This window comes from Rhinatrema bivittatum, chromosome 2 (genome assembly GCF_901001135.1).
Source record: "Rhinatrema bivittatum chromosome 2, aRhiBiv1.1, whole genome shotgun sequence".
NCBI classification, from domain to species: Eukaryota; Metazoa; Chordata; class Amphibia; order Gymnophiona; family Rhinatrematidae; genus Rhinatrema; species Rhinatrema bivittatum.
This window is the reverse complement of record NC_042616.1, coordinates 707,395,181-707,420,634: the sequence shown is the minus strand read 5'-3', so window position 1 is coordinate 707,420,634 and position 25,454 is coordinate 707,395,181. Positions and strand designations below refer to the sequence as shown.

Here is a 25,454-nt window from a genome sequence, read left to right as displayed (position 1 = left end):
GAACAGAACTGGTTCCAGAACCGGTCCTTGTGGCACTCTGCTTAACATGGCTCTCCCTTCAGAGTAGGTTCTTTTTACTATTACTCGCTATCTCCTAACAGTCAACCAGTTTGTAATCCATGCCACCACCTTGGCGCTCATGGCCAAACTTCTCATTTTATTTATAAGCCTCCTATGCGGGACTATATCAGAAGCTTTGTGGAAATTCAAGTAGATCACATAGAGTGCTCTTCCTCGATCCAATTCTCTAGTCACCCTATCAAAAATATAAATCAGATTTGTCTTACAGGACCTTCCCCCGGTGAATCCATGCCACCTTGGGTCCAGCAACCTACTAGATTGAGATAGTTCATTATCCTTTCCTTCAGCAGCGTCTCCATTTTCCGACTACCAATGTGAGGCTAACTGGCCTGTAATTTCTAGCCTCCTCTCTACTACCACTCTTGTGAAGCTGGAACCACCACCGTTCTTCTCCAATCCCACGGCACCACTCCCATTTCCAGGGATCAATTGAAAAGATGGACCCACTAGCACATCTTTGAGCTCCCTCGATATCCTGGGATGTACCTCATATGGCCCTATGGCCTTGTCCACTTTCAGTTTGCCTAGCTTTTCCCATTCATGCTGTAGCGTAAATGAAGGTTTGTTTACCCCATCCACATCTATGATCTTCTCTAGCAGGACCGGTACTTCTTCAGGGTCTTCTTAGTGAATACCAAGCTAAAGTCTGTGAATACAGACTTTGTCAAAATGGGAATGTTCCTAGAGGAAGAACTGGAAAACTTGGAGGAAAAGGGTGAGGTGGAACAACAGTGGGCCAAATTGAAAGGAGCTATTACAAAGGCAACAAATCTATATGTTAGAAAAGTAAACAAAAGTAAGGTAAAATAAACCGATCTGGTTCTCTAAGGAACTGGCTGAAAAAATAAAGGCAAAAAGAACAGCATTCAAGAAGTGTAAAAGATCTCAAAAAGAGGCACACATGGAAGAATACCTGGTGAAACTGAGGGAAACGAAATCAGGAAAGCAAAAGGTCAAGCGAAAGAAAGGATTGCCAAAGAGGTAAAGTGAGGAGATAAAACATTTTTCAGATATATCAGAAAAAGAAGGAAGGTCCAAAGTGCTATAGTGAAATTGAAAAATGACACAGAACAATGTGTAGAGAGAGACAAAGAAATGGCAGAAATATTAAACAAATTATTTATTTATTTGCTTTTGTATACCGACATTCGTAGGGGTACATCACATCGGTTCACATTGTAACAGAGGAAATAGTATGACGGGGTCGTACTATTTTTACATTGTAACATTATAACCTAATGTTACAATGTAACCTAATGTTACAATGTAAAAATAGTACGACCCCGTCATACTATTTCCTCTGTTACAATGTACCCCTACGAATTTCGGTATACAAAAGCAAATAAATAAAGTATTTGTTTAATATTTCTACCATTTCTTTGTCTCTCTCTACACATTGTTCCGTGTCATTTTTCAATTTCACTATAGCACTTTGGACCTTCCTTCTTTTTCTGATAAATCTGAAAAATGTTTTATCTCCTCACTTTACCTCTTTGGCAATCCTTTCTTTCGCTTGACCTTTTCCTTTCCTGATTTCGTTTCCCTCAGTTTCACCAGGTATTCTTCCATGTGTGCCTCTTTTTGAGATCTTTAACACTTCTTGAATGCTGTTCTTTTTGCCTTTATTTTTTCAGCCAGTTCCTTAGAGAACCAGATCGGTTTATTTTACCTTACTTTTGTTTACTTTCCTAACATATAGATTTGTTGCCTTTGTAATAGCTCCTTTCAATTTGGCCCACTGTTGTTCCACCTCACTCTTTTTCTCCAAGTCTTCCAGTTCTTCCTCTAGGAACATTCCCATTTTGACAAAGTCTGTATTTGTGAAATTCAAAAATCGTGTCTTTGTGTGTCTTCTCTGTATTTTGCTTGTGATATCAAACCATACCATCTGATGATCACTGGTGCTCAGGTGGGCACCTACTTGGACATTAGAGACATTATCCCCATTTGTGAGCATTAGGTCAAGTATCACACCCTCCCTCATTTATTTATTTGTCTTCCTATACCGATGTTCATCGGACATATCACACCGGTTTACAGAGCGCCCAAGGAATCTGTTGGCATAGACTTCTTGTTTTACATAAGTACATTTTGACATTTAGGATTGGACTTCAACATATTTTACATTGAACTTTGTAACATTTTGCATTGAATATTGTAACATATTGCATTGACCATGTTCATGTAATATTTTGCATTGAACGTGAAAGGATATTACATATTATATACATATCATATTACATTTTGCATTGAACATAACATATTGCATTGAGCGTGAAAGCATATTACATTGAACTTTGTAGCCTTATATAGTGAGACTTTATGACGTTGCGCATTATGACTTTATGGTGTGTGTAACAATTAGAGATGTGAATCGGAACTGAAATCCGAACAGATTCTGGTTCCGATTCACATCTATAGAGATGTGAATCGGAACTGAAATCCGAACAGATTCTGGTTCTGATTCACATCTCTAGTAACAATTGGTCAGTGGGGAGTTATTCTAGAGGTATGGAAGATCGTTTACGATTTTGCATCGGGAGTGGTCAGAGGGTTTGGTTTTTTGGGGGTTGATCCTAATGTGTGGTCATGCAGATCTGATGTGGGTGATGGGGGGGAGTGGAAGGTGAATGGGGGGGGAGTCAGTGTTCATGCGTTGGATGCTGGGTGGTAGTGGGGTATGCTTTTTTTGAAGAGCCATGTTTTGAGGGGTTTTTTTTAATGATTGGGTTGTGCGATTAAGCCTGAGTTGGGGAGGGAGGCTGTTCCAGAGTGTTGGGCCTGCCACAGTTATGGATCGTTCCCTTGTTGATGTTAAGAGGGCCATTTTTGGTGATGGTGTAGGGACGAGTCTGGTGTTAGTGGATCGGAGTGCTCTCTGGGTGGATTGAAAGTGAAGGGCTGGGCTTAACCAGTTGAATTTTTCTGTGTATAGTGCTTTGTGTATGAGTGTTAGAACTTTATATTGAATTCTTTGTGTTATGGATAGCCAGTGCAGGGTTTTTGAGGATTGGTGAGATGTGTTCAGACCTTTTGGTGTTTGAGAGTGTTCTTGCCACTGCATTTTGGAGCAGTTGTAGTGGCCTGAGAGAATTGGATGGTAGGCCCAGGAGAAGAGCATTACAATAGTAGAGTTTAGAGAATAGTAGGGCTTGGAGTACTGTTCTGTAATCTTGGGTGTAGAGAAATGGTTTGATTTTTTTTGAGGATTTGCAGTTTGAAGAAACCATCCTTTATTATTGAGTTGATGTGTTTCTTCATATTGAGTTCATTGTCGATGAGTACACCGAGATCTCTTGCTGAGGTGGATATTCTATCGTCTATTGTGGATGCTGAGTTGTTGTTTTTAAGTGATGACATTGTCTTGTTGTTAATGTGAAGTATTTCAGTTTTGTTGTGGTTGAGGTTGAGGGACATTTGAGCTAGCAGATGTGTTATCTTTGGAAAGTGATTGTCCCAGGTTTTTAGTGTGCTTATGATGGTTTCTTTTATGGGTAGCAGAATCTGAATGTCGTCTGTTAGTCCAATTAGCAGTGTGCATAGGGGGAGGATGTAGATGTTGAAGAGGGTGGAGGAGAGGGATGATCCTTGAGGTACAACATGTGTCAGGGGGATTTGTTTGGATTCAACGGAACTGAGTCGGACTTTGTATGAGCAGTTTGTTAGGTATGATTTAAACTAGTTGAGTATGGTGTTGCCTAGGCCGATGTCACTTAGTCTGTTAAGTAAGGTTTCATGTTGACGGTGTCAAAGGCAGCAGAGATGTTGAGTAGGTAGGATTGGCCATGGTCCAGGTCTCTGAGGATGTGGTCTGTGAGGAACAGGAGGAGAGTTTCGGTGCTGAAGTGTTTTCTGAAACCATGTTGTGAGGGGGATAAAATGTTGTGATTTTCCAGGTGTGCTGAGAGTTGACAGTTGACGACTTTTTCAAGTATTTTGGCGATGAAGGGGAGGTTGGAGATGGGTCAGTAGTTTGAAGGGTTGGCTTTGTCGAGTTGTGGTTTTTTGAGGATTGGTTTGATGCTGGCACATTTAAGGGCATTGGGGAAAGTGCCTTGTTCAAGTGACAGATTAACTATGTCTGCTATGGGTCTGGCTGTGATGCAGCTGGGTTAAGTTTTTGATTATCGATCCTATTTCGGTTGAAGCCACTGTGTCGAATTGGGTCCAGGGTGGTGTGGTGGGATGTACTGAATTGGGTGGAGGCTGGTTGGTGTGCAGGTTGGTGGTGATTAGTTTAGTAATTTTGTCGTTGAAGTGGTTGGCGAGTTCTTCGCAATTTCTGGAGGAGGATTCTTGTTGAGGTGTGTTGGAGTTAGGTTGTATCAGGTCTGGGATGTATGCAAATAAGGTTTTGGGGTTGAATTGGTGGTCATGGATCTTTTTAGCGTAGTAGTCTCTTTTGGCCTTTTGAATGTCTGTTCTGTAGATATACAGTATGGTTCTATATCTGTCTTTTAGTGGAGGGGATGGATCTTTTCTCCATTTTCTTTCTGCTTGTCTTAGGAGGTACTTGATCTTTTTAGTTCAGGTGCGTACCAGGGTGTTTTGTGTTTATTTGCTGTCTTGATTACTTTTTTGATAGTTGGGCATTTGATCTTTGCTACTTCAGCATTGATGGCTGTCCAGGAGTTCGTGGCGGTGTTTGCGTCATTCTTGTCGAGGTTTATCAGTTTAGATGGTAGAATATCGGTGAGTTCGTTGACTGGGCATAGTTTGGTGAATTCAATTGTTTTGTTGGTTCAGTTTGCTTCCGAGGGTGTGTGATGTAGTTGTAGAGGTTGGTGTGGATGAGTTTATGGTCTGACCAGGGGATGGTGGAGGCTGTTGGGCGGGTGGGGGCGGTCAATGTGATTGTTAATGAGTATTAGGTCATGGGTGTGTCCGGAGTTATGGGTGGGGGTGTTGATTATTTGTTTGAAACCAATGACTGTCATGGTTTCTAGGAGGAGTTCACCAGTTGGTGGTAGTGGGGTTTTGTCCATGTGTAGATTGAAGTCCCCTAACACGATCGCCGGTATGGCCATGTCAATGTTTGTGGCGATGGTTTCAATCAGGGCGGATATATTGCGTTATAGTGTTCCCGGTGGGGCATATAGTAGGATGATTTATAGAGATTTTGATTTGAACAGGCTGATTTCTATAGGGGTTGGAGGTGGGGGGTTAATGGGGTGGGCTATAATGTTGAGTTTTTTTAGGGCCATGAGGAGTAAACCTCCACCTTTCATTTTTGGTCTTGTTTTTGAGCCATGACTCTGTTATGCAGAGTATGTCGGGGTGCGCATCAATAAGGAAGTCATGTATAATTGGTATTTTTTTGGTGATGGATTGTGCATTGAGTAAGAGTAGAAATATAAGAGTGAAGGTGGTGATTTGCTTGTTTGGGTGTGTGGTGGTAGTGATGAGTTTACGTGTTTTGGAGATGCGTGTTGCTATTGTGTTACTGGAGGCATCATGTTGCTTTAGAGTTAGGGATGTGTGTTTTGGGTTCATGTTGGTGTGGGGAGAGAGGTATAGTTATAGGATGGGGTAGGAATGCTGTGTGGGTAGTATGTGTGGTGTGGGGTGATGTGTCGGGTAGGGGGGTTGTGTGGGTGGAGTGTGTGCGTGGGTTGAGGTGCCGGTTGTTGAGGGGTGGGTTGGGGAGGGGGGGTTGTTGTGAGTGGGTTGGGGAGGGGGGGTTGTTGGTCATCTGTGGGTGGACAGAAGGACAGGATTGGAAGGGCTTTGTGCCGAGATAGGGAGGGGTAGACGTCTTGGTATGAAAGGCTGTCTGGTATTATGCAAGGGGGGGCGTAGTCAGAAGATTGGGGGTTGCGAGAAGTTATAATTGGGGGTGGAGGAGAGGTGGAGAGGCAAAGGGGTCGGCACGAAGGGGTGCACAAAGGGGCAGGCCCCTGCGACCGATCTTTTTAAAGGGTCCGGTCGTCTGAGGAGGCGGTCCTGGCTGGGTGCAGGGTCACTTCCGGTGTCGATGGGAGCGCTGCGGCCTGGCTCGGAGGCGACAGTGTGGGAGGAACAGGTGGCCCACGACCCTGGCGGGTCGGCATCGGCCACGCGGGGCTTAGTGTCTGTCAGCGAAAAGAGAAGCGGTCGGAGCCTGTGACCGACCTTTTTAAAGGGTCCGGTCATCTCAGGAGGTGGTCCTGGCTGGGTGCAGCATCACTTCTGGCGTCAGTGGGGGCGCTGCGGCTTGGTTCGGAGGCGGCAGTGAGGGAGGAACGGGTAGCCCATGACCCCGGCAGGTCGGCATCAGTCACGCGGGGCTTAGCATCTGTTTGTTTTAACAGAGACCCTTGAAAAGCATCCACTATTCTCTCTACTTCTTGTAGATTCCACAGAAGGGATACTCCAATCCATATCCAGAAGATTAAAATTTCCAACTAGCAACACTTCTCCCTTATTTCCCATCTTTTGTATGTCTTCAAACAGATTTCTGTCCAGTTCTTCTGTTTGTGTCAGAGACCTGTAGACCACACCAATGTAAATGGAAGCACCATCTTCTATTTTTAGGACAGCCCTTATTGCTTCTTCCTTATTTCATGTCTCTTGCATTTCATTTGCTTGGATATTGTTTTTGACATAAAGAGCTAAATAGATAACTATTAAAATCCAACACCCAGCACCCTTAGCTCCGAATGTTGTACCCTCAGGCTTTGGACAATTTATTTATTTATTTAGAGCTTTTTTATACCGACATTCATGATCCCAATCATATCATATCAGTTTACAATAAACAATGGTGCAATAACATTAACATCAACCTGAACAATAGGCGAGAAGTGATAAAAGTTACAATAAAACAGGGGCACTCGAACTGGGAGGAGGAAGAGCCAAAGATATGTGTAACTCAGAGATAAATAATATCTGGTTATACACTCAGGATTAACAATAATCTGAACTCATGGCTGAATACTATCAAATATCTAAATAAGATCATATGCTCAGGACTGTATTAATATCGTATATTCATGACTAAATAGTGTTAGGTCTTAGAACTCGGAACTAACTAATATGGAGACAGAGGCCATGTCAGTGCAGGGGTACATTGACTGGAGGACCATGAAGTTATTGTGGTTGGGGAGGTCATAGCTCAGGGAAGGCTTGTAGAAATAGCCACGTTTTGAGTTTCTTTTTGAATGACAGAATGCAAGGTTCTTGTCTAAGGTCAGGGGGCATGGCGTTCCAGATGGTTGGTGCCGCTGTCGAGAAGGCTCGATCTTTGGTGGATGAGAGGTGAGTGGATTTGGCTGGGGGGGGGGGGGGGTGTAGCGAGCCCTTGTAGGCTTCTCTAATGGGTCTAAGAAGAGGAGTGCAGCGTGAGTGGGTAGTGTAAATCGATGGGTGTTCTGTTGTATATAGCTTTATGGATGATGGTGAGACACTTGTGTAGAGTTCTAAAGTTTACAGGAAGCCAGTGCAGGTTTTTCAGGATGGGTGTGATATGGTCTCTTCTGTTGGAGTTTGTTAAAATTCTGGCGGCCGAATTTTGTAGCATCTGAAGCGGTTTGGTGGTAGAGGTGGGAAGGCCTAGCAGAATCGAATTACAGTAATCTAATTTGGAGAATATAATGGCCTGGAGTATCGATCTGAAGTCTTGAAAGTACAGGAGCGGTTTGAGTCTTTTTAGTACCTGAAGTTTGAAGAAGCAGTCTTTGGTTGTGTTGGTGATGAACTTTTTTAAATTTAACTGGTTATCAATTATAACTCCGAGGTCTCTTGCTTGGCTGGCCAAGATGTTGGTGTGGATTGAATGTGGGTTATCGTTGTGGTTGAGAGATATAAAGAGCATTTCTGTCTTAGACTTGTTAAGAACAAGGTTTAAGGTAGTGAGGTCGTTGATATCTTGGAGACATTTGTCCCAGAACTTCAGTGTTTTTGTGAGGGATTCGGTTATTGGGATCAGGATTTGGACATCGTCAGCGTAGAGATAGTGTTTGAGTTTAAGATTCGTAAACAGCTGGCAAAGGGGAAGAAGGTATAGGTTGAATAGTGTAGGAGACAGAGAGGAGCCCTGTGGAACACCTCTTGTGGTGTTGATGAACGGAGATTCCTTACTGTTGATCTTTACTTTGTAGCCTCTGTTTGTGAGAAAGGAGTCGAACCATTTGAAGGCCGTACCTTTTATCCCGATGTCTGAAAGTCGTTTAAGGAGAGTGGAGTGATTCACCATGTCGAATGCTGCCGAGATGTCGAGGAGTATTAGAAGGAAGGAGTGACCAGAGTCCATACCCATGATGAGATGATCTGTGAGGGAGATGAGGAGGGATTCAGTGCTTAGTGCTTTGCGAAATCCGTATTGCGATGAGTGGAGAATATTGTTATCTTCCAGGTATTCTGATAGTTGGGTGATGACTATTTTTTTTGTGATCTTTGCCAGAAAAGAAAGGTTGGAGATGGGGCGGAAGTTGTTGGGTTCTCTGGGGTCTAGGTTTGCTTTCTTGAGAAGGGGTTTGAGGGTGGCAATTTTTAAGACGTCAGGGAAGATTCCTTGAGATAGTAATCAATTTACGATGTCCGCTAAGTTCTTGGAGATGGAGTCTGGCACCGATAGAAGAAGCTTGGTTGGGATTTGGTCGAGTGGGTGGTAAGAGGGTTTCATTTTCTTTATTAGAGATTCAATTTCCAGGGTAGAGGTGAGTTCAAAAAATTCCAGTGAGGGTCCGAAATTTGAGGCGGGGGGGAGCTGGAGATGCGAGCGGAGGCAGAATTGGAAGGCAGGAGTGTTAGTAGTTTAGAAATTTTGTTGTGGAAAAATGTTGCCAGTTCATTTGCCTTTGCTTGTGCCTGTTCGTCTGGGATGCATGGGGTAGAGGTTTTTGTGAGCTCTGATACGTAGGAGAATAGAGTCTTAGGGTCAAAGACAAGGTCATGTATTCTGTGACCGTAGAAATCTTTTTTCGCTCGGAAGGTGGCGTTTCTGTATAAGTGTAAGGTTGATTTGTACGCGTTTAATGTGCTCGGGCATGGTGTCTTCCGCCATTTGTTTTCTTTTTGTCTGAGGTTTCGTTTAAGTTCTCTGAGTTCATCGGAGAACCAGGGTGTTTCCTAATAGGCGTCTGCTTGATTTTTCTGACTGCCCGGGGGCATACTTTGTTCGCTATTGATTCTGTGATGCTAAGCCATGAGTGGAGTGCCGAGTTGGGGTCAGAGACTTCTAGTTTGTGGAGTTCCTTTGTTAGATGCTCGCTGAGGACCTCTGGGGAGCAGGATCTCCAGTAGTGTATTGTAGACTGAGTGGGTTGCGCTTTGGGGTTTTCCTTGCTTGAGAGGGTGGTGGTGATCAGCGAGTGGTCAGACCATGGGACTGGTGTGCATTCCGGAAGGATAGAGGGTGAAAAACTGGAGTTGATGAAGACGAGGTCGAGAATATGCCCTGCTTTATGGGTGGGCTTGTTGATGATTTGTGTGAAGCCCATGGCCTTGAGAGAGGTGAGGAATGTTTCGCAGTTAATAGAGAGCGGGATTGAATCGACATGGAGGTTGAAGTCCCCTAAAATCAAGGCGGAGGCATCTAGGTTGATATGTTTGGCTATGATTTCAATTATGGGGGAGGCATCTGTGTCCAGGAGACCAGGTGGAGTGTAGATAAGGAGGATTTGTAGATGGTCGGATTTAAACACGCCTAGTTCTAATTTAGAGGCTGACTTAATTGGTTGAAGGGTTAGCCTAAGTTCCTTTTTGGCCATTAGGAGCAGGCCGCCGCCTCTTTTTTTCTGTCTGGGAAGAGAAAAGACGTCGTAGTGATGTATAGGTAGTTGGTTTATCAGGGCTGTATCTGTTGGTTTAAGCCAGGTTTCTGTTATGGCACAGATGTCTGGGTTTGCGTCGAGGAGATAATCATTTAGGATGTGTAATTTTTTTGTGATCGATTGAGCGTTAAATAGCGATACTGAGAGTAGTGCAAGACCCAGTAGTTGGGTGAGAGGTGAGATCATGATGGGGATAAGGGATCTAGTAGTGCATGTTCGGGGTAATGTGAGAGATATTTCCCTGGTAAGGGCGCTGTGGTGGAGGATGGGAATCGGGTAGCCTTGCGTCATGTTCCCCTTGTGTTCAGGCTGGACTGGTTTTTGGTTGTCTGTTTATTGGAGCAGTGGGAATCCTGGGATGGGAATTCTGGAGAGCTGATGTTGGCAGTGTGAAGAGCAGTGTGTCCTGGTGGTCTGGGAGAGGATGCGAGAGGATTAAGCGTCCTTATTCTGTGAGTGGTTGGATGAGTGAGAGGCGTCCTTCTGCTGGGAGGGGAGGGTGAATGGAATTATGAGAGAGCGCCCGTCTGCTGAGTGAGGGAGGTGAGTGATGGGAGGGTGACAGTCTGTAGAAGTTATCGGTCTGTTATGTGAGTCCGTTGAGTGTCCGTCTGCAGTGTGAGTCCGTTGGGTGTCCGTCTGCAGTGTGGGTCCGTTGGGTGTCCGTCTGTAGAGTGGGTCCGTTGGGTGTCCGTCTGTAGAGTGGGTCCGTTGGGTGTCCGTCCGTAGAGTGTCCGTCTGTGGAGTGAGTTTGTAGAGCGTTGATCTGCTGAGTGAGGAGCATGGATGAATGAAGGCAGAGTGTTTGATGAAGAGGTGCTAGGTGTTGTTCCGGTGCGCACGAAGGGGTGCACAAAGGGGCAGGCCCCTTTGTCGCGCTCCTTAGGTGCGCGACGCCAGGCCTAATATTGATTAATATTCATTGACTCTCTCTCTATATATGCTGTATCAAAACAATAAAACGTGTATTTTTTAGAAAACAATATTTATTACATTTTTACTGTTTATCTTTGTACTTGTTTTCTTTTTCACTTTTTTGTTTTTTTTATTGCTATCCCTATGCGTAACAAGATATGAACAAATATTACACTTTATACAAAACTTATAACATCACACATTAAACATTTTAAATAAAAGTGTTATATGGTTCCTAACTATGAATGTCTCTGTTGAGCAATTTCATGTGCCCTATCCCTGATAGGGCAAACTGTCAAAAGTTCCGACAGAATGTCGAAACAAAGGGCCTTTATCGAGGAAGAAATTTGAGTAACAACTGTTGTGAGGAAGAATTTAGGGTAACAACTGATAATCAAAAGAATTAATGACAATGGATTCATCTTGACCACAGAAAAACTTGGAGAAGTCTCTCTTTTTCTAAAAAGTTCCGTCGGAGCTTTTGATAGTTTGCCCTAATTGATATGAGAAGGAAAGCTGAAATTCTATGCATTTATCAAGAAAATTGAGTTTAAGATTCAAAGGAAATATATCAGTTCATGTATGTGTCTGACAAAAAATATCTGGTAATGCTCTCTTTTTGAGTTCTTGATTTATGTCTGATCTCCCTCTGAGGAAACCATTACTGGCAAAACAAAGGGCCTTTTTTGGGGGAACAAGGTGCTCAGTTTGCATCTTACGTCATTTGGGCTTTTCTCAGATGAAGCATCTGCCCATTAACATCTTTGTCAGAACGCTGACATACTGGGACTTTTGTACAACTATTTTGGAACATATTGCTTCAGCACTCTGCATTTGTTTTGTGGCTTACAATCTATCTAGACAATTAAGCAGACACTAGTTGGTAAGATAGATTGTATACTAGATGATTTTACATTGTATCAAAAAACATTAGGATCTATATTTTTGTATGTAATCATTTGCTCAATGTTTTCTATATGTTTATATTAGGTTGCAATTAGTTATTTAATATTTTGTATTTGGGGGATTTAAATAAATATTTTTATTGCTTTTGATAATTTTTAATATATATGTATCAGTGTTCTTTGTTCTAATTTCAGTTTGCACACTTTTTGAACATTTGATGTATTGTTTCTGACTGCCTACCAAAATATAATATATATATATATATATATAATTTTAAAACAAGGGACATTATCATCAGTTTATTTAAATTTCCATCTTACTTTTAAAGCAGAGTCCAAAGTGGATTACAACAGTAAAAATTAAACAAATAAAAAGCAAAAAAAGTATGGGGTAAATATTCAGCCATTAAGCAGCTAGTTAAGTTAGCCATATCAGACTAACTTAACCGGGATATTCAGCAGCAGTGAATCTATGCTGCCTTTCAGCAACTCACCTGATTGTAAATAGTTCACTATCCTTTCCTTCAGCAGAATCACCATTAATTTTCCCACCACTGAGGTAAGGTAGTTTCCACTCTCCTCTCTGCTACCATTCTTGTGAAGCAAGACCACAAATGCTCTTCTCCAATCTTGCTTTTCCAGGGATCTGTTGAACAGGTCTTTCAGTGGACCCACCAGCACATCTGTGAGCTCTCTTAGTATCCTGGGATGTACTTCATCCAATCCCACAGCCTTGCCCACTTCCAGTTTTCGTGGCTCTTCTCATACATTGTCTTCTGGAAACAGAGTTGCATCTACCCCACTCCTATCCATGGTCTTGTCAACCAGCAATGGTTCTTCTCCAGGGTCTTCTTTAGTAAACACTGAAGAGAAGTATTTGTATAATATTTCTACCATTTCTTCATCTCTTTCTCTCTACACATTGCTCTTTGTCACCTTTCAATTTTACTATACTACTTCGGGCCTTCCTTCTTTCTCTGATATATCTGAAAAATGTTTTGTCACCTCGCTTCACCTCTGTGGGAATCCTTTCTTCCACTTGACCTTTCACTTTCCTGATCTCTCTTTCATTTTCAACCTCAGTTGCACCAGGTATTCTTCCCTTGGGATGAGAGGTAAAAGACAGAGGATGGGGATCTGGTCTTGGGTTGCATATGGAAATTTATGCTCATCCATCCAAAGTGGAAGAACCTCAATTGGGCAGACTGGATGGTCCAATTTGGTTTTTATCTACTGTCATATACTTTGTTACTATGATTCAGTTCAGTACACCAGATGTTTGAAGGCATACTCCCGGCCCAGAAATGTGGAATGCAGCCCAATTGGACATTAGACTAGAGACTAATTATCTGCCATTCAGAAAAAAAGTGAAGGCATAGTTATTTCCCAGTACTTGAGTCCTGTATGTTCAGGGGTTTTGGATGGTGCAGATGAATTTAGGGATTTTACATCTTTAAGGGTTTTGGGTGGTGCAGATATTTTTATTGTTTGTTTTATATTTTTATTTATTTTAGTATTGCTGGTTTTGATATGTGGGCATTTATGATTTTGTGGTTGTACACCAGTCAGAGTTTTCTGGGAGAGTGAGTGTTTGGAAATAAATAAATACTATCACTGCTATGAAATATCTTAAGACTCAATCTTAAATGGAATTACATTGGGCTTAGTTTTTGGGTACTTGCCAGGTTCTTATGGCCTGGATTGGCCACTGTTGGAAACAGGATGCTGGGCTTGATGGACCCTTGGTCTGACCCAGTATGGCAATTTCTTATGTTCTTATGTTCTTTCTTATTTTGTATAAAAGGCCAAAAATTTGTAAGTGGTATTTTATTATTGAACTAACATAGTAAAACTCTGTCTAGCTTTAAAGATTTAAATTCTCTTTAGCGGACCAGTTCAAATGGCACTACAGATGATGTTCTCTGACTATACAAATAAAACGTAAGATGAAAAACACAACCAGAGTTTGTTTAAAAGATATAACCTAAAAGGAAGGGTGAAAGGTGGTGGTGTAAGGATGGATGTGTCTGATTGGAACTGTGGGACAGTAACATTTTACATGGATATAATGAAGGATTTTAATTTTTAAAAGCTAGCTACAAAGGTACTGAATTAGAATAATAAAAAAATATATACTGTATCACCCCCAATTCGTTTTGCTGACATAGTGCTTAGAGCAGCAAGCTGAAGCCTAATGGTCAGAATAGCAGGCTGAGACTCAGAGAGACCAGGATTCAAATCCTACTTCTCCCACAGATATTCCTTGTGACTTTGGGCAAATCACTTTATTCCCCATTGCCTAAAATACAATTTTATTGTAATTCATCTTAGGCAGGGAAATACTTACAGTACCAGAATTGTAACTCATTATGAGCTCAGTTATGGAAAAGTTGAGTAATAAATGTAAAATCCAAACCTAATTGAACCAATATGGCAACCATATAACCTAATTTTGCATAAAAGATTAATTCCATTCAATGACTGCTTAAGGCAGCTGAATTATCTAAGATGTCAAGCATAAAGGCTTGTATATGACTTTTTAATGAAACTGAATTCTCAATCAGTATTTTATTGCAAAATAAATTGATAGGAAACAAATCTGATTGCAGGAAAATTCTAACTCATTTTATACTGTACATTTTGCTAATATGTATGAATTAGTATAAAATAAAACTTCAGATTTACCTCTTGTTGCAGGTATGTTAGAAGAGCTGCTAAAACAAAGTTTTGGGAAGCCAAATCAACAATGGAGAAAAATAGTGTGTCAAAGATGAGAAGGGTTGCTTCATTTCCATAATACAGAACATCACTGAAAGAATGAGCTTCATCTACAGGGAAAAATACAAATTTGTTTCAATTAGAAAACTTCCTTACAATTTCAAAGAATAAGAGAAAATACATTTTTAAAAAGTATCAAGATCAGTGTAGAAAATAACATTTAAACAAATAATTTTGAGTTGGTGATTACAGTTTAATAGATAAAAACATACAAGACTATTCCTGTGGAGATGAATTTAAAATATTATCAATAAAGTATAACATACACTAACCCTCCAGAACTCAGGTGACTACATTTTTTGAGCCACAGCCCCCCTTCTATTCATGTAATTGGTTGCCCCCCCCCCCAAGATGTGTGTATATATATATATATATATATATATATATACATACATACATATATACACAAACACTCATACACACATACGTGAAGGGTATTCACCAGTGTCAACCAGTGGCTCAAAGCACCCATTTTGTTTCTCTTCAAGTTGCTGAAAGTAGTAAGCTCAAACAAATACATGGGCACATACAGGAAGATAGCCCACATCCAGATTAACAGAGAGCGAAATAGATACTCAGTCAGACACAGACAGACAAAGGCAACCCACAGAGAGGCAGAAATCCAACACCCAAGACAGGAACAGAGACAGACATACCACACCTTGACAAAAGACAGATAGAAGATAGATATCCATCTGGGGGCCAATGACCTCGATAGAAATGGTTGCCATGAAGTACAAAAGATTTCCAAAATCTAGGAAGATGATAAAACACACTGCAAAGTACTACCTGTTCTTGGAAAGAGAAATGAGAAGCTATGCCATATAGATAATTTCAATTTCTTGCTCAAAACCTTGTGTACAGAAAGTGGTTTTGGATACATTGGAGGCTGAGGTAGTGTATGGAAGCAAAAAAAAGCTTTATGTAAAGGATGGTCTTTATTTGTCTGTAGCAGGAAGGAGGATGCTAAGTGTGAAATTTAGATAATATATTATCAGACATTTAAACTAAAGAATGGGGGTGGCAGGAAATGGCCAATGAAACTGACATGTCACCCCCAAGCAATAGAGAAAGTGTGAGGAGAATATAACAAAATCAATCAACTCAAAAAAGCAGAAAATGTGACTAGGAAGTGTAACAAATCAAGAGAGAAAAATTGGAAAGTGATGACTACAAATACTCGCAGTTTGGGCAATAAAATACCAGACCTGCAAGCCCTAATGGTGGAGGCGGACCTGGACATTGTGCGGTCATAGAGATATGGTTCATGGATTCTCATGAGTGGGATACGGCCATTCTAAGCTGTAACTTGATAAGGAAGGACTGAGAGGTCAGAAAACAGGGAGGAGTAGCTCTTTATGACAAAAACAATATCCAAGCAACTAAACTGTAAGGAATGTGGGGTACAGAAGAAGCATCATGGACTGTTCTAAAAAAAAAAAAAAAGATGATCGTGCATCCATTTTTACTGGAGTGGTTTACAGGCCTCCAACCCAAACAGAAGAGCTAGACAGAGATCTGGTTGCAGGTATCCAGAAGGTGGGACTAAGGGAGAAGTGTTGATTATGGGAGATTTTAATCTGCCGGATGTAGACTAAAGAAACATAGAAATGACGGCAGAAGAAGACCAAACGGCCCATCCAGTCTGCCCAGCAAGCTACGCACTTTATCCATTTTTATTTCCCTTTTTCTCTCTCCCACCTGTTACTATTGGCTTCCAGTACCCTCCAGCCCTAATTCTCCTCCACCCCACCACCAATTTAGAGAGCAGCGCCGTATCTGCATCCAAGTGACATCCAGCTCAATTAGGGGTAGCAACTGCTGTAACAAGCAGGCCATACCCTTGCCCCATACTCTTACCCACCCCCGTTATTTTTTGTTTGTTGTTTTAAATTTTTTTTTGGAGATAGCAGCCCTCCATCCTTCTGCTCCGTGAAGGTGGAACAATAACTACTGGCCACTGGCATCCCGCTCCGTGAATGCCTCTGTGGCTACTGCCGCTCCGTGCAGTGTTTTGCTGCCTCCACTTTATTCACGCCCTCTAGACTTGATGGATCCACAGTGTTTATCCCACGCCCCTTTGAAGTCCTTCACAGTTTTGGACTTCACCACTTCTTCTGGAAGGGCATTCCAAGCATCCACCACCCTTTCCGTGAAGAAATACTTCCTGACATTGGTTCTTAGTCTTCCTCCCTGGAGCCTCAGCTCGTGACCCCTGGTTCTGCTGATTTTTTTCTGGCAGAAAAGGTTTGTCATTGTCTTTGGATCGTTAAAGTTTTTCAAGTATCTGAAGGTCTGAATCATATCACCCCTGCTCCTCCTTTCCTCCAGGGTGTACATATTCAGATTCTTCAATCTCTCCTCGTATGACATCCGATGAAGACCCTCCACCTTTCTGGTCGCCCTTCTCTGTACCGCTTCCATCTTGTCTCTGTCTCTTTGTAGATACGGTCTCCAGAACTGAACACAGTACTCCAGGTGAGGCCTCACCAAGGACCTGTACAAGGGGATAATCACTTCCCTTTTCTTACTCGATATTCCTCTCTCTATGCAGCCCAGCATTCTTCTGGCTTTTGCTATCGCCTTGTCGCATTGTTTCGTAGACTTCATATCATTAGACACTATAACCCCTAGGTCTCTCTCCTGCTCCGTGCACATCAGCCTTTCCCCCCCCCATCGAATACAGTTCATTCGGATTTCCATTCCCCATATGCATTACTTTGCACTTCTTGGCATTGAATCTCAGCTGCCATATCTTCGACCACTCTTCCAGTTTCCTTAAATCCCGTCTCATTCTCTCCACTCCTTCCGGCGTGTCCACTCTGTTGCAGATCTTAGTGTCATCCGCAAAAAGACAAATCTTACCTTCTATCCCTTCCGCAATGTCGCTCACAAAGATATTGAACAGGACCGGTCCCAACAACCGATCCTTGCGGTACAACCACTTAACACCGCTCTCTCTTCAGAGAAAGTTCCATTTACTATCACACATTGTCTTCTGTCCGTCAACCAGTTTGCAATCCAGGTCACCAACTTAGCACTCACTCCTAAGCTTCTCGTTTATTCACCAGTCTCCTGTGCGGAACAGTATCAAAAGCTTTGCTGAAATCTAAGTAGATGACATCGAGCACTCTTCCTTGATCCAATTCCTTGGTTACCCAATCAAAAAAGTCAATCAGATTTGTCTGACAGGATCTTCCCCTGGTGAATCCATGCTGCCTCTGGTCCAGCAATTCTCCCGACTGTAGATAGTTCACTATTCTCTCTTTTAACAGTGACTCCATTACTTTTCCCACCACCGAAGTGAGGCTAACTGGTCTGTAGTTACCAGCCTCTTCTCTGTTCTCACTCTTGTGAAGCGGGACACCAATGCTCTTCTCCAATCACTCGGCACCACTCCCGTTTCTAGGGATCTATTGAACAAGTCACACAGCGGACCCGCCAGCACATCTCTGAGCTCCCTCAGTATCCTGGGATGAATTTCATCAGGCCCCATGGCTTTGTCCACTTTCAGTTTCTCCAGCTCTTCCCATACATTTTCTACTGTAAATGGAGTTACATCTACTCCGCTCCCCTCCAGTTTCTTGTTAACTAGCGACGGTCCTTCTCCAGGTTCCTCTTTAGTGAACACAGAACTGAAGTATTCATTTAATATTTCTGCCATTTCTTCATCTCTCTCCACACATTGATCCTTTCCATCTTTCAATTTCGCTATACCACTTTGAACTTTTCTCTTTTCACTGATGTATCTGAAAAATGTTTGTCACCTCTCTTTACCTCCTTGGCAATCCTCTCTTCCGCTTGACTTTTTGCCGTCTTGATTAATTTCTTCGTCTCCCTCAGTTCTACCAGATATTCTTCTTTGTGCTCCTCCCTTTGGGATCTTTTATATTTCTTGAACGCTGCTCTTTTAGCTTTTATTTTGTCAGCCACCTCCTTTGAGAACTAGATAGGTTTCATTTTTTTTTTTGCTTTTCTTTACTTTTCTAACATATAGATTAGTTGCCTTGGTAATTGCTCCTTTTAGATTGGTCCATTGTTGATCTACATCTCTCTCATTCTCCCAGCCTTTTAATTCTTCCTCCAGGTACTTCCCCATTTCATCAAAGTCCGTGTTTTTGAACTGCAAAACTCGGGTCTTTGTGCTTCTTTTCCGTATCCTTTTTGTGATGTTAAACCATACCGTTTGATGATCACTGGTGCTGAGGTGGGCGCCCACCTGGACGTCAGAGACATTATCTCCATTAGTGAGCACTAAGTCGAGTATAGCTCCTTCTCTCCTGGGTTCCATTACCATTTGTTTGAACAAAGCTACTTGCAGGGCATCCACTATTTCTCTACTATTATTAGATTCTGCAGATGGGATTCTCCAGTCTACATCTGGCATATTAAAGTCTCCAACGATCACCACTTCTCCCTTCTTTCCTATCTTTTGGATGTCTTCAACCAGATCTCTGTCCAGCTCTTCCTTTTGCTTTGGAGGCCTGTAAACCACTCCAATAAAAATGGATGTCCCATCTTTTTTTAGGTCAGCCCATAGTGCTTCTTCATTGCCCCATCTTCCTTGCAGCTCAGTTGCTTGGATATTGTTTCTGATATAAAGAGCCACTCCACCCCTTTTCTTATCCTCTCTGTCCTTCCTTAACAAGTTATAGCCTGGTATTGCCGTATCCCAATCGTGAGATTCCGTGAACCATGTCTCCGTGACAGCAACAATGTCTAAGTCTGCCTCTATCATTAGGGCTTGCAGATCTGGGATTTTATTGCCCAAACTACGAGCATTTGTGCTCATAGCTTTCCAGCTTTCCTTGTTCAGGTTACTGCTGTTCCTGGACTCCTTTTGTGAATTTAGTTGAGTTTTGTTGTCCTCTTCACCCTTCCCCTTTGCATTTGTGCAAAGGAAGGGATTAGTGCCTTTGGTGACAGATTCATCCAGCACAATGACCTTTTTCCTTTGGTTATGGATCTGGATTTTCTTTATGCATTGGGTGTCTTCTTTCTTTTCAGATATCACTTCAATCACTTTCTCAAGAGCTTCTTCAGTATTTACTACAGAGAGGGCTTTTTGTACTTGTTGCACCTGATACAGGGTGTGTCTCTGCATCACAGGTTCAATTCTACCAGAGCCCACTGTAATCTTGTTTTTTGAGGTCATTAATGCCCTGTGTGAGTGTGGGGGTAGTAGACTTGTGGGCTGCACAGCTATCAAGAATGGGTGCCTGTGGGTCACGGGTCTTATCCTACCTGAGCCCACTGTAAATCTCTTTATCCTTGACTTTTTGTTTTTCTGTGGTAATGGGGAATTAATTGCTGATAATTGTAAACAGTTACCCCTTAGCCAGGGCTGTTCCCTGGACACTGTATCTGCTGCTTTTGAACAGACCTTCCCCCAGGTAAGGCTAGCTAATGTAAGCTTTTCCTCTGGTTATCCCTAAGAAGAAGGACTTCTGTCTGTCTCCTTCAATGTCCAAGCAGACTGAAGAGGAGTTAATTCCCTCCTGCTATGCACTATGTCTGTTGCCAATAGCTGTTAACCACTCCCCTTTCTTTGTAGTTTTCTCTTTTGATTAGACAAACAGCACTTTAAAACAGCAATAGCATATAACTAGAAAAATATAACTAGAAATATACAGATAATATTAGCACTACCCAAAAACAGTAAATTTCTATAATAAGGATGAAATAAAGTGAAATAAAGTTTAAATTCCTTAGCTTTGCCCAAGGAGAGGGACTTCTGTCTCCTTCTATATCCAAGCAGAATCCCTTCTGCAGAATCTACCAGAAGTAGAGAGATAGTGGATGCCCTGTAAGAGGCTCTCTTCAAACAAATGATAATGGAACCCATGAGGAAAGATGCGACATATCATAACATAACTTGGCATCTTAGGGAAGGCGAGGGGAACGATGACTAATAAACATACTAGGAGCGAAATTGATAAGAGATATAATGGGAGTGAAATTGACAGACTGTGTCTACTGATTGGGGTATCAGAGGAGGAGTTAAGAGATTGACATGGCTAGAATTAAGAGTTTGTGATCGCTGGAGTCTGGCGTCTGGGCAGGAAAGAATTAGGAGTCCGGGAAGGCTAGGCTGAATAGCCATGTTTTAAGTCTTTTTTTGAACGATGAAGGGCAATGCTCTTGCCTGAGGTCTGGAGGTAATGCGTTCCATTGGTGAGGGTCTGCTGTCGATAGGGCCCTCTTTCTTAAGGATGATTTTGCTTGTGGGGCAAACAGAGTGTCTTTGTAGGCGCTTCTAATAGGTCTGGATGAGGTATGTGGTGTGAATTGAATGGAGGTGTCAAGGGATATGAGGTTGTGTATGGCTTTATGGATGATCGTGAGGGCTTTGAAGAGGATCCTGTATTTGATGTGTAGCCAGTGGAGGTGTTGAAGAATGGGGGTGATATGCTCCCTTTTTTTGGTGTTGGTGAGGATCCTGGCTGCTGAGTTTTGAACCATTTGAAGAGGTTTTATGGTGTTGGCTGGGAGTCCTAGCAGGAGAGAGTTACAATAGTCCAGTTTTGATAGGATGATGGATTGCAGCACCAATCTGAAATCTTGGAAGTGAAGGAGAGGTTTTAAGTTTCTGAGTACTTGTAATTTTCGCGGTGGTGTTCACAAAGTTCTTTAGGTTGAGCTGGTTATCTAGGATCACGCCTAGATCTCTGACGAAAGGAGAGGATTTAATAGTTGTGTTAATAGAATGGGGGGAGGGTGGGGGAAATGGGGTGTGGTGAGGATTTCCTTTGAGATGATAAGAATCTCGGTTTTGTCGCTGTTAAGGACCAGGTTAAGAGTGGAAAGTAGTTGGTTAATTTCATGGAGGCAGGTGGTCCAGTGGTTAAAAGTTTTTTGAAGAGAGTCTTTGATCGGAATGAGGATTTGGACATCGTCTGCGTAAAGATAGTGGGGTAGTTTTAGCTTTGTGAGTAGGTGGCAGAGTGGTAGGAGGTAGGCGTTGAAGAGTGTTGGGGATAATGAGGAACCTTGTGGGACACCCAGATTGGAGCGTACAGGATGAGATTCTTTATTGTTGATCCTGACTTTGTAGAACCTGTTGGACAGGAAGGATCTGAACCAACAAAGTGCAAGACCTTTGACGCCAATGTCTGTTAGTCGTTCAAGAAGGATGTTATGGTTCACAGTGTCAAAGGCGGCGGACAGATCGAGGAGAGCGAGCAGATAAGTTTGACCTTTTTCCATGTTTAATATGATGGGGTCTGCAAGTGATATGAGCAATGGTTCAGTGCTTCGTGTTTTTCGAAATCCGTGTTGCGTGGGGGAGAGAATGTTGTGCTCCTCGAGATAATCTGATAGCTGTTGTTGACTATTTTTTTTCCATGATTTTTGCAATCATGGGAAGGTTAGCTATTGAGCGGAAGCTAGATGGGGTCAGTAGGAGGTAAGTTCGACTTTTTTTAGAATAGGTTTAAGAATAGCGAGCTTGAGAGGGTCTGGCACTGATCCTTGGGATAAAGAGAGGTTAATGATATCAGAGATTGGTTTTGAGATGGCATTTGGGATGTTGAAGAGCAGGTTGGGCGGAATTGGGTCCAAAGGATGTGAATCTGGTTTCATTTTTTTGATGATATTTTCTACTTCCAGTGATGATGTAAGTTTGAACGTTTCAAGCATTGAGATTGGTTTCGGTGAGGAGGGGAGGGCGAGAGAAGGTGTTCCAAGGGGCATGTGAAACGAGGCGGTAAGGTTATTGATTTTTTTTCTCGAAGAATTGAGCAAGTTCAATGGCTTTGTTGAGTGCTAGATCGTCAGGAATGGTGGGGGGAGATGGCTTGGAGAGTGCCGAGACATATGCGAAAAGAGCTTTCGTGTCGAAGATGAAATGGTGGATTTTTTTAGCGAAGAAATCTTTCTTCATTCTGAGGATGGTGATCCTGTAAGCGTGAAGAAAGGATTTGTAGGCTGCAAGTGTAGAGGTGGATGAATTTTTACGCCAGATGTGTTCTTTTTTCCTTAGGTCTTGTTTGAGGGCTTTTAGGTCTGGGGTGAACCATGGTTTTCTGTTCTATGAGGATGGGGATATGACTTTGGTGGAGGTAGGGCAAACCTGATCTGCAACTTTTGAGGTGATATTGATCCATGATGAGATGGCTGTGTCTGCGTCTGTGAGGTCTAGTGGAATAAGTTCCTTTGAGAGGTGGTAGTTGAGGTGGTCAGAGGAGCAGGGCTTTCTGAATTGTATGGTTGTTTTGGGGAAGGATAGTGGAGGGTGTTCTTTGATCTTCATCGATGTGGAGATGATTCGATGGTCCGACCAAGGGACAGGAGAGCTGTCAGGCATGGAGGAGATAGAGATGCTGTCATTGATGAAGATAAGGTCAAGGGTGTGGCCCGCTGTGTGTGTGAGGCAGGTAACTATTTGGGAGAAGCCAAGGTAGCTGAGTGCAGAGAGTAGAGTTTCGCAGTTGTTAGATTGAGGGGAAGCGTCTACATGCAAATTAAAATCTCCCAGTATAACAGCTGGTTTGGTTGTGTTAATGTGTTTCGTTATGAACTCGATGATGGGAGATGGGTTGGATTCAAGGGTTCCTGGAGGAGCGTAGATAAGACATATTTGGAGGTGAGGTGATTTGAAGAGGGCCACTTCTATGTTGTGAGTGGTGTTGGAAAGTTGTAAGGTGAGGCCTAACTCTTTTTTTGCCGCTAGTAGAAGACCACCTCCTCTTTTCTTAAGTCTGGGTATGGAAAAGATATCGTACAGATGAGTGTGAAGTTCGTTTGTGATGACTATGTCCGTGGGTTTCAGCCATGTTTCTGTGATGGCATATATGTCTGTGCTGACTTCTAGGAGGTAGTCGTTGAGGATGTGTGATTTTTTAGTAAGTGATTGGGCGTTGATAAGTGAGAGAGTGAAGAGTGAGAGACCCAAAAGCTGTGTGAATGGAGAGATCATAATTGGTAAGAGTCTCTGTTGTCGGGTGGAGGGAGGGTTGATTATTGTAGCATGATTTTTTTCTGTTTTTCCAGTGGTGTTTAATTGGGGGGATAGTGAAGGTTCACATTTTTATTTATTTATTTGTTTGTTTTTTGTTTATTTTATTTATTTATTTTCAATTTTTATATACCGAAATTCTTGTAAGAACTACAAATCATTCCGGTTTACATAAAATGATAAACTGCCCCACAGAGAGGGGCTTTACATAGAACTGTAGAACAGATGGAACAATATAACTATGTTAATTTAACATAGTAATAAATAAATATTATAGTTTAACATAGTAATAAATAAATATTATAAATACAGTTTAACTATTTAACGTAGAAATATTGACATATTAACGCTGCAAAATAGATACAATAAAATGTGATGAGCTTTTGGACTCAGAGATTGTTGTACAGTTGCAGGGTCCTGGAAGTAGGACTTTGTGCGGTGTCCATAATTTGGGGATACCTCATATTTAGGATGTTTTTCTGTCTGAGTAGAACTAAGAGTTTGGGAAGGCTTGTTGGAAAAGCCAGGTCTTCAGTCTTTTTTTGAATTCTTGATGACTGGGTTCGAGTCTTAGATCTGGGGGGAGCGAGTTCCACTGGAGGGGGCCTGCTGAAGAGAGTGCTCGTTTGCTTAATGATGATTTTATTTGTGGTGCATGCAGTGTTCCTTTGTATGCGCTTCTAATAGGTCTAGATGATGTGTGCGGTTTATTTATTTATTTATTTATTTTTGGTTTTTATATACCGGAAGTTCCTGTATACAATACATATCACTCCGGTTCACATTTAACAGAGATAACTATCGCCGGGAAGGCGGTTTACAAGGAACATATCGTATATAATAAACGGATAATCTAAAATAAAGTACAATCAATTATGAAACAACTAAGAGTTGGAGTTGAGAGCTTAACATAATAGGAGCTAGTTTGTTTATCGCTTTGTGGACGATTGTGAGTACTTTATAGAGTATCCTGTGTTTAATAGGAAGCCAATGTAGGTTGCGAAGGATTGGGGTGATATGATCTTTTTTGTTAGAGCTTGTGAGAATTCTAGCAGCGGAATTCTGTACCATCTGTAATGGTTTGATGGTGTTGATAGGTAGACCTAGCAGAAGGGAGTTGCAATAGTCGAGCTTAGAAAATATGATGGATTGCAGTACTAGCCTGAAGTCGGAGAAGTAAAGGAGGGGTTTAAGTTTTTTGAGGACTTGCAGTTTGTAAAAGCAGTCCTTTGTGGTAGTGTTTACGAACTTTTTTAGGTTTAGATGGTTGTCTAGCCAGGCTCCAAGGTCTCTGACGTCAGGTGAGAACATGCTATTTGTGTTTGGTGGAGAGAGGCTAGAGGATATTGTAAGGGGATCCTGGGAGACAATGAGCATTTCGGTTTTATTGGCATTCAATACTAAGTTGAGGCTTGAGAGTAAGTCTTTAATAGGTTGTAGGCATTCGTTCCAATATGTGATGGTTTTTTGAAGGGATTCTGTAATCAGGAGAAGGATTTGTATGTCGTCTGCATAGAGGTAATGGGTGAGCTTGAGGTTTGAGAGTAGGTGGCAGAGAGGGAGGAGGTAGATATTGAAGAGGGTGGGTGAAAGTGAAGATCCTTGCGGGACTCCTTGCTCTGAAAGGATTGGATGCGATTCTTTGTTGTTTATCCCGACTTTGTAGAATCTGTTGCTTAAGAAGGAATGAAACCAACTGAGAGCTGTGCCTTTGATCCCTATATTGGCTAGTTGGTCTATAAGTATAGTGTGTTTTACCGTGTCAAACGCAGCAGAAAGATCTAGAAGAACAAGCAGGTAAGATTGTTTTTTCTCCAGGTTAACGAGGATGGTGTCAGTGAGGGATAGTAAGAGAGATTCGGTGTTTAGGCGTTTTCGGAAGCCATATTGAGCTGGGGATAGAATGTTATGATCTTCTAGATATTCTGACAGTTGCTTGTTGACAATTTTTTCCATCAGTTTTGCGATGAGTGGTAAGTTTGCGATAGGTCGGAAGTTAGCTGGGTCTGATGGAGAGGCGTTTGGTTTCTTAAGTAGAGGTTTGAGGATTGCCAATTTTAACTGGTT

At 42.1% G+C, this 25,454-nt stretch overlaps 1 protein-coding gene across 1 annotated transcript in view; it reads right to left on the bottom strand.

The window, feature by feature from the left end:
* The window catches only part of TMEM67 (transmembrane protein 67), a 624,701-nt gene that overhangs the window by 5,992 nt on the left and 593,255 nt on the right, over positions 1 to 25,454 (bottom strand). Inside the window, 1 exon segment of the mRNA XM_029591688.1 lies at positions 14,339 to 14,481. Within this exon segment, the coding sequence (XP_029447548.1) occupies positions 14,339 to 14,481 (143 nt within the window).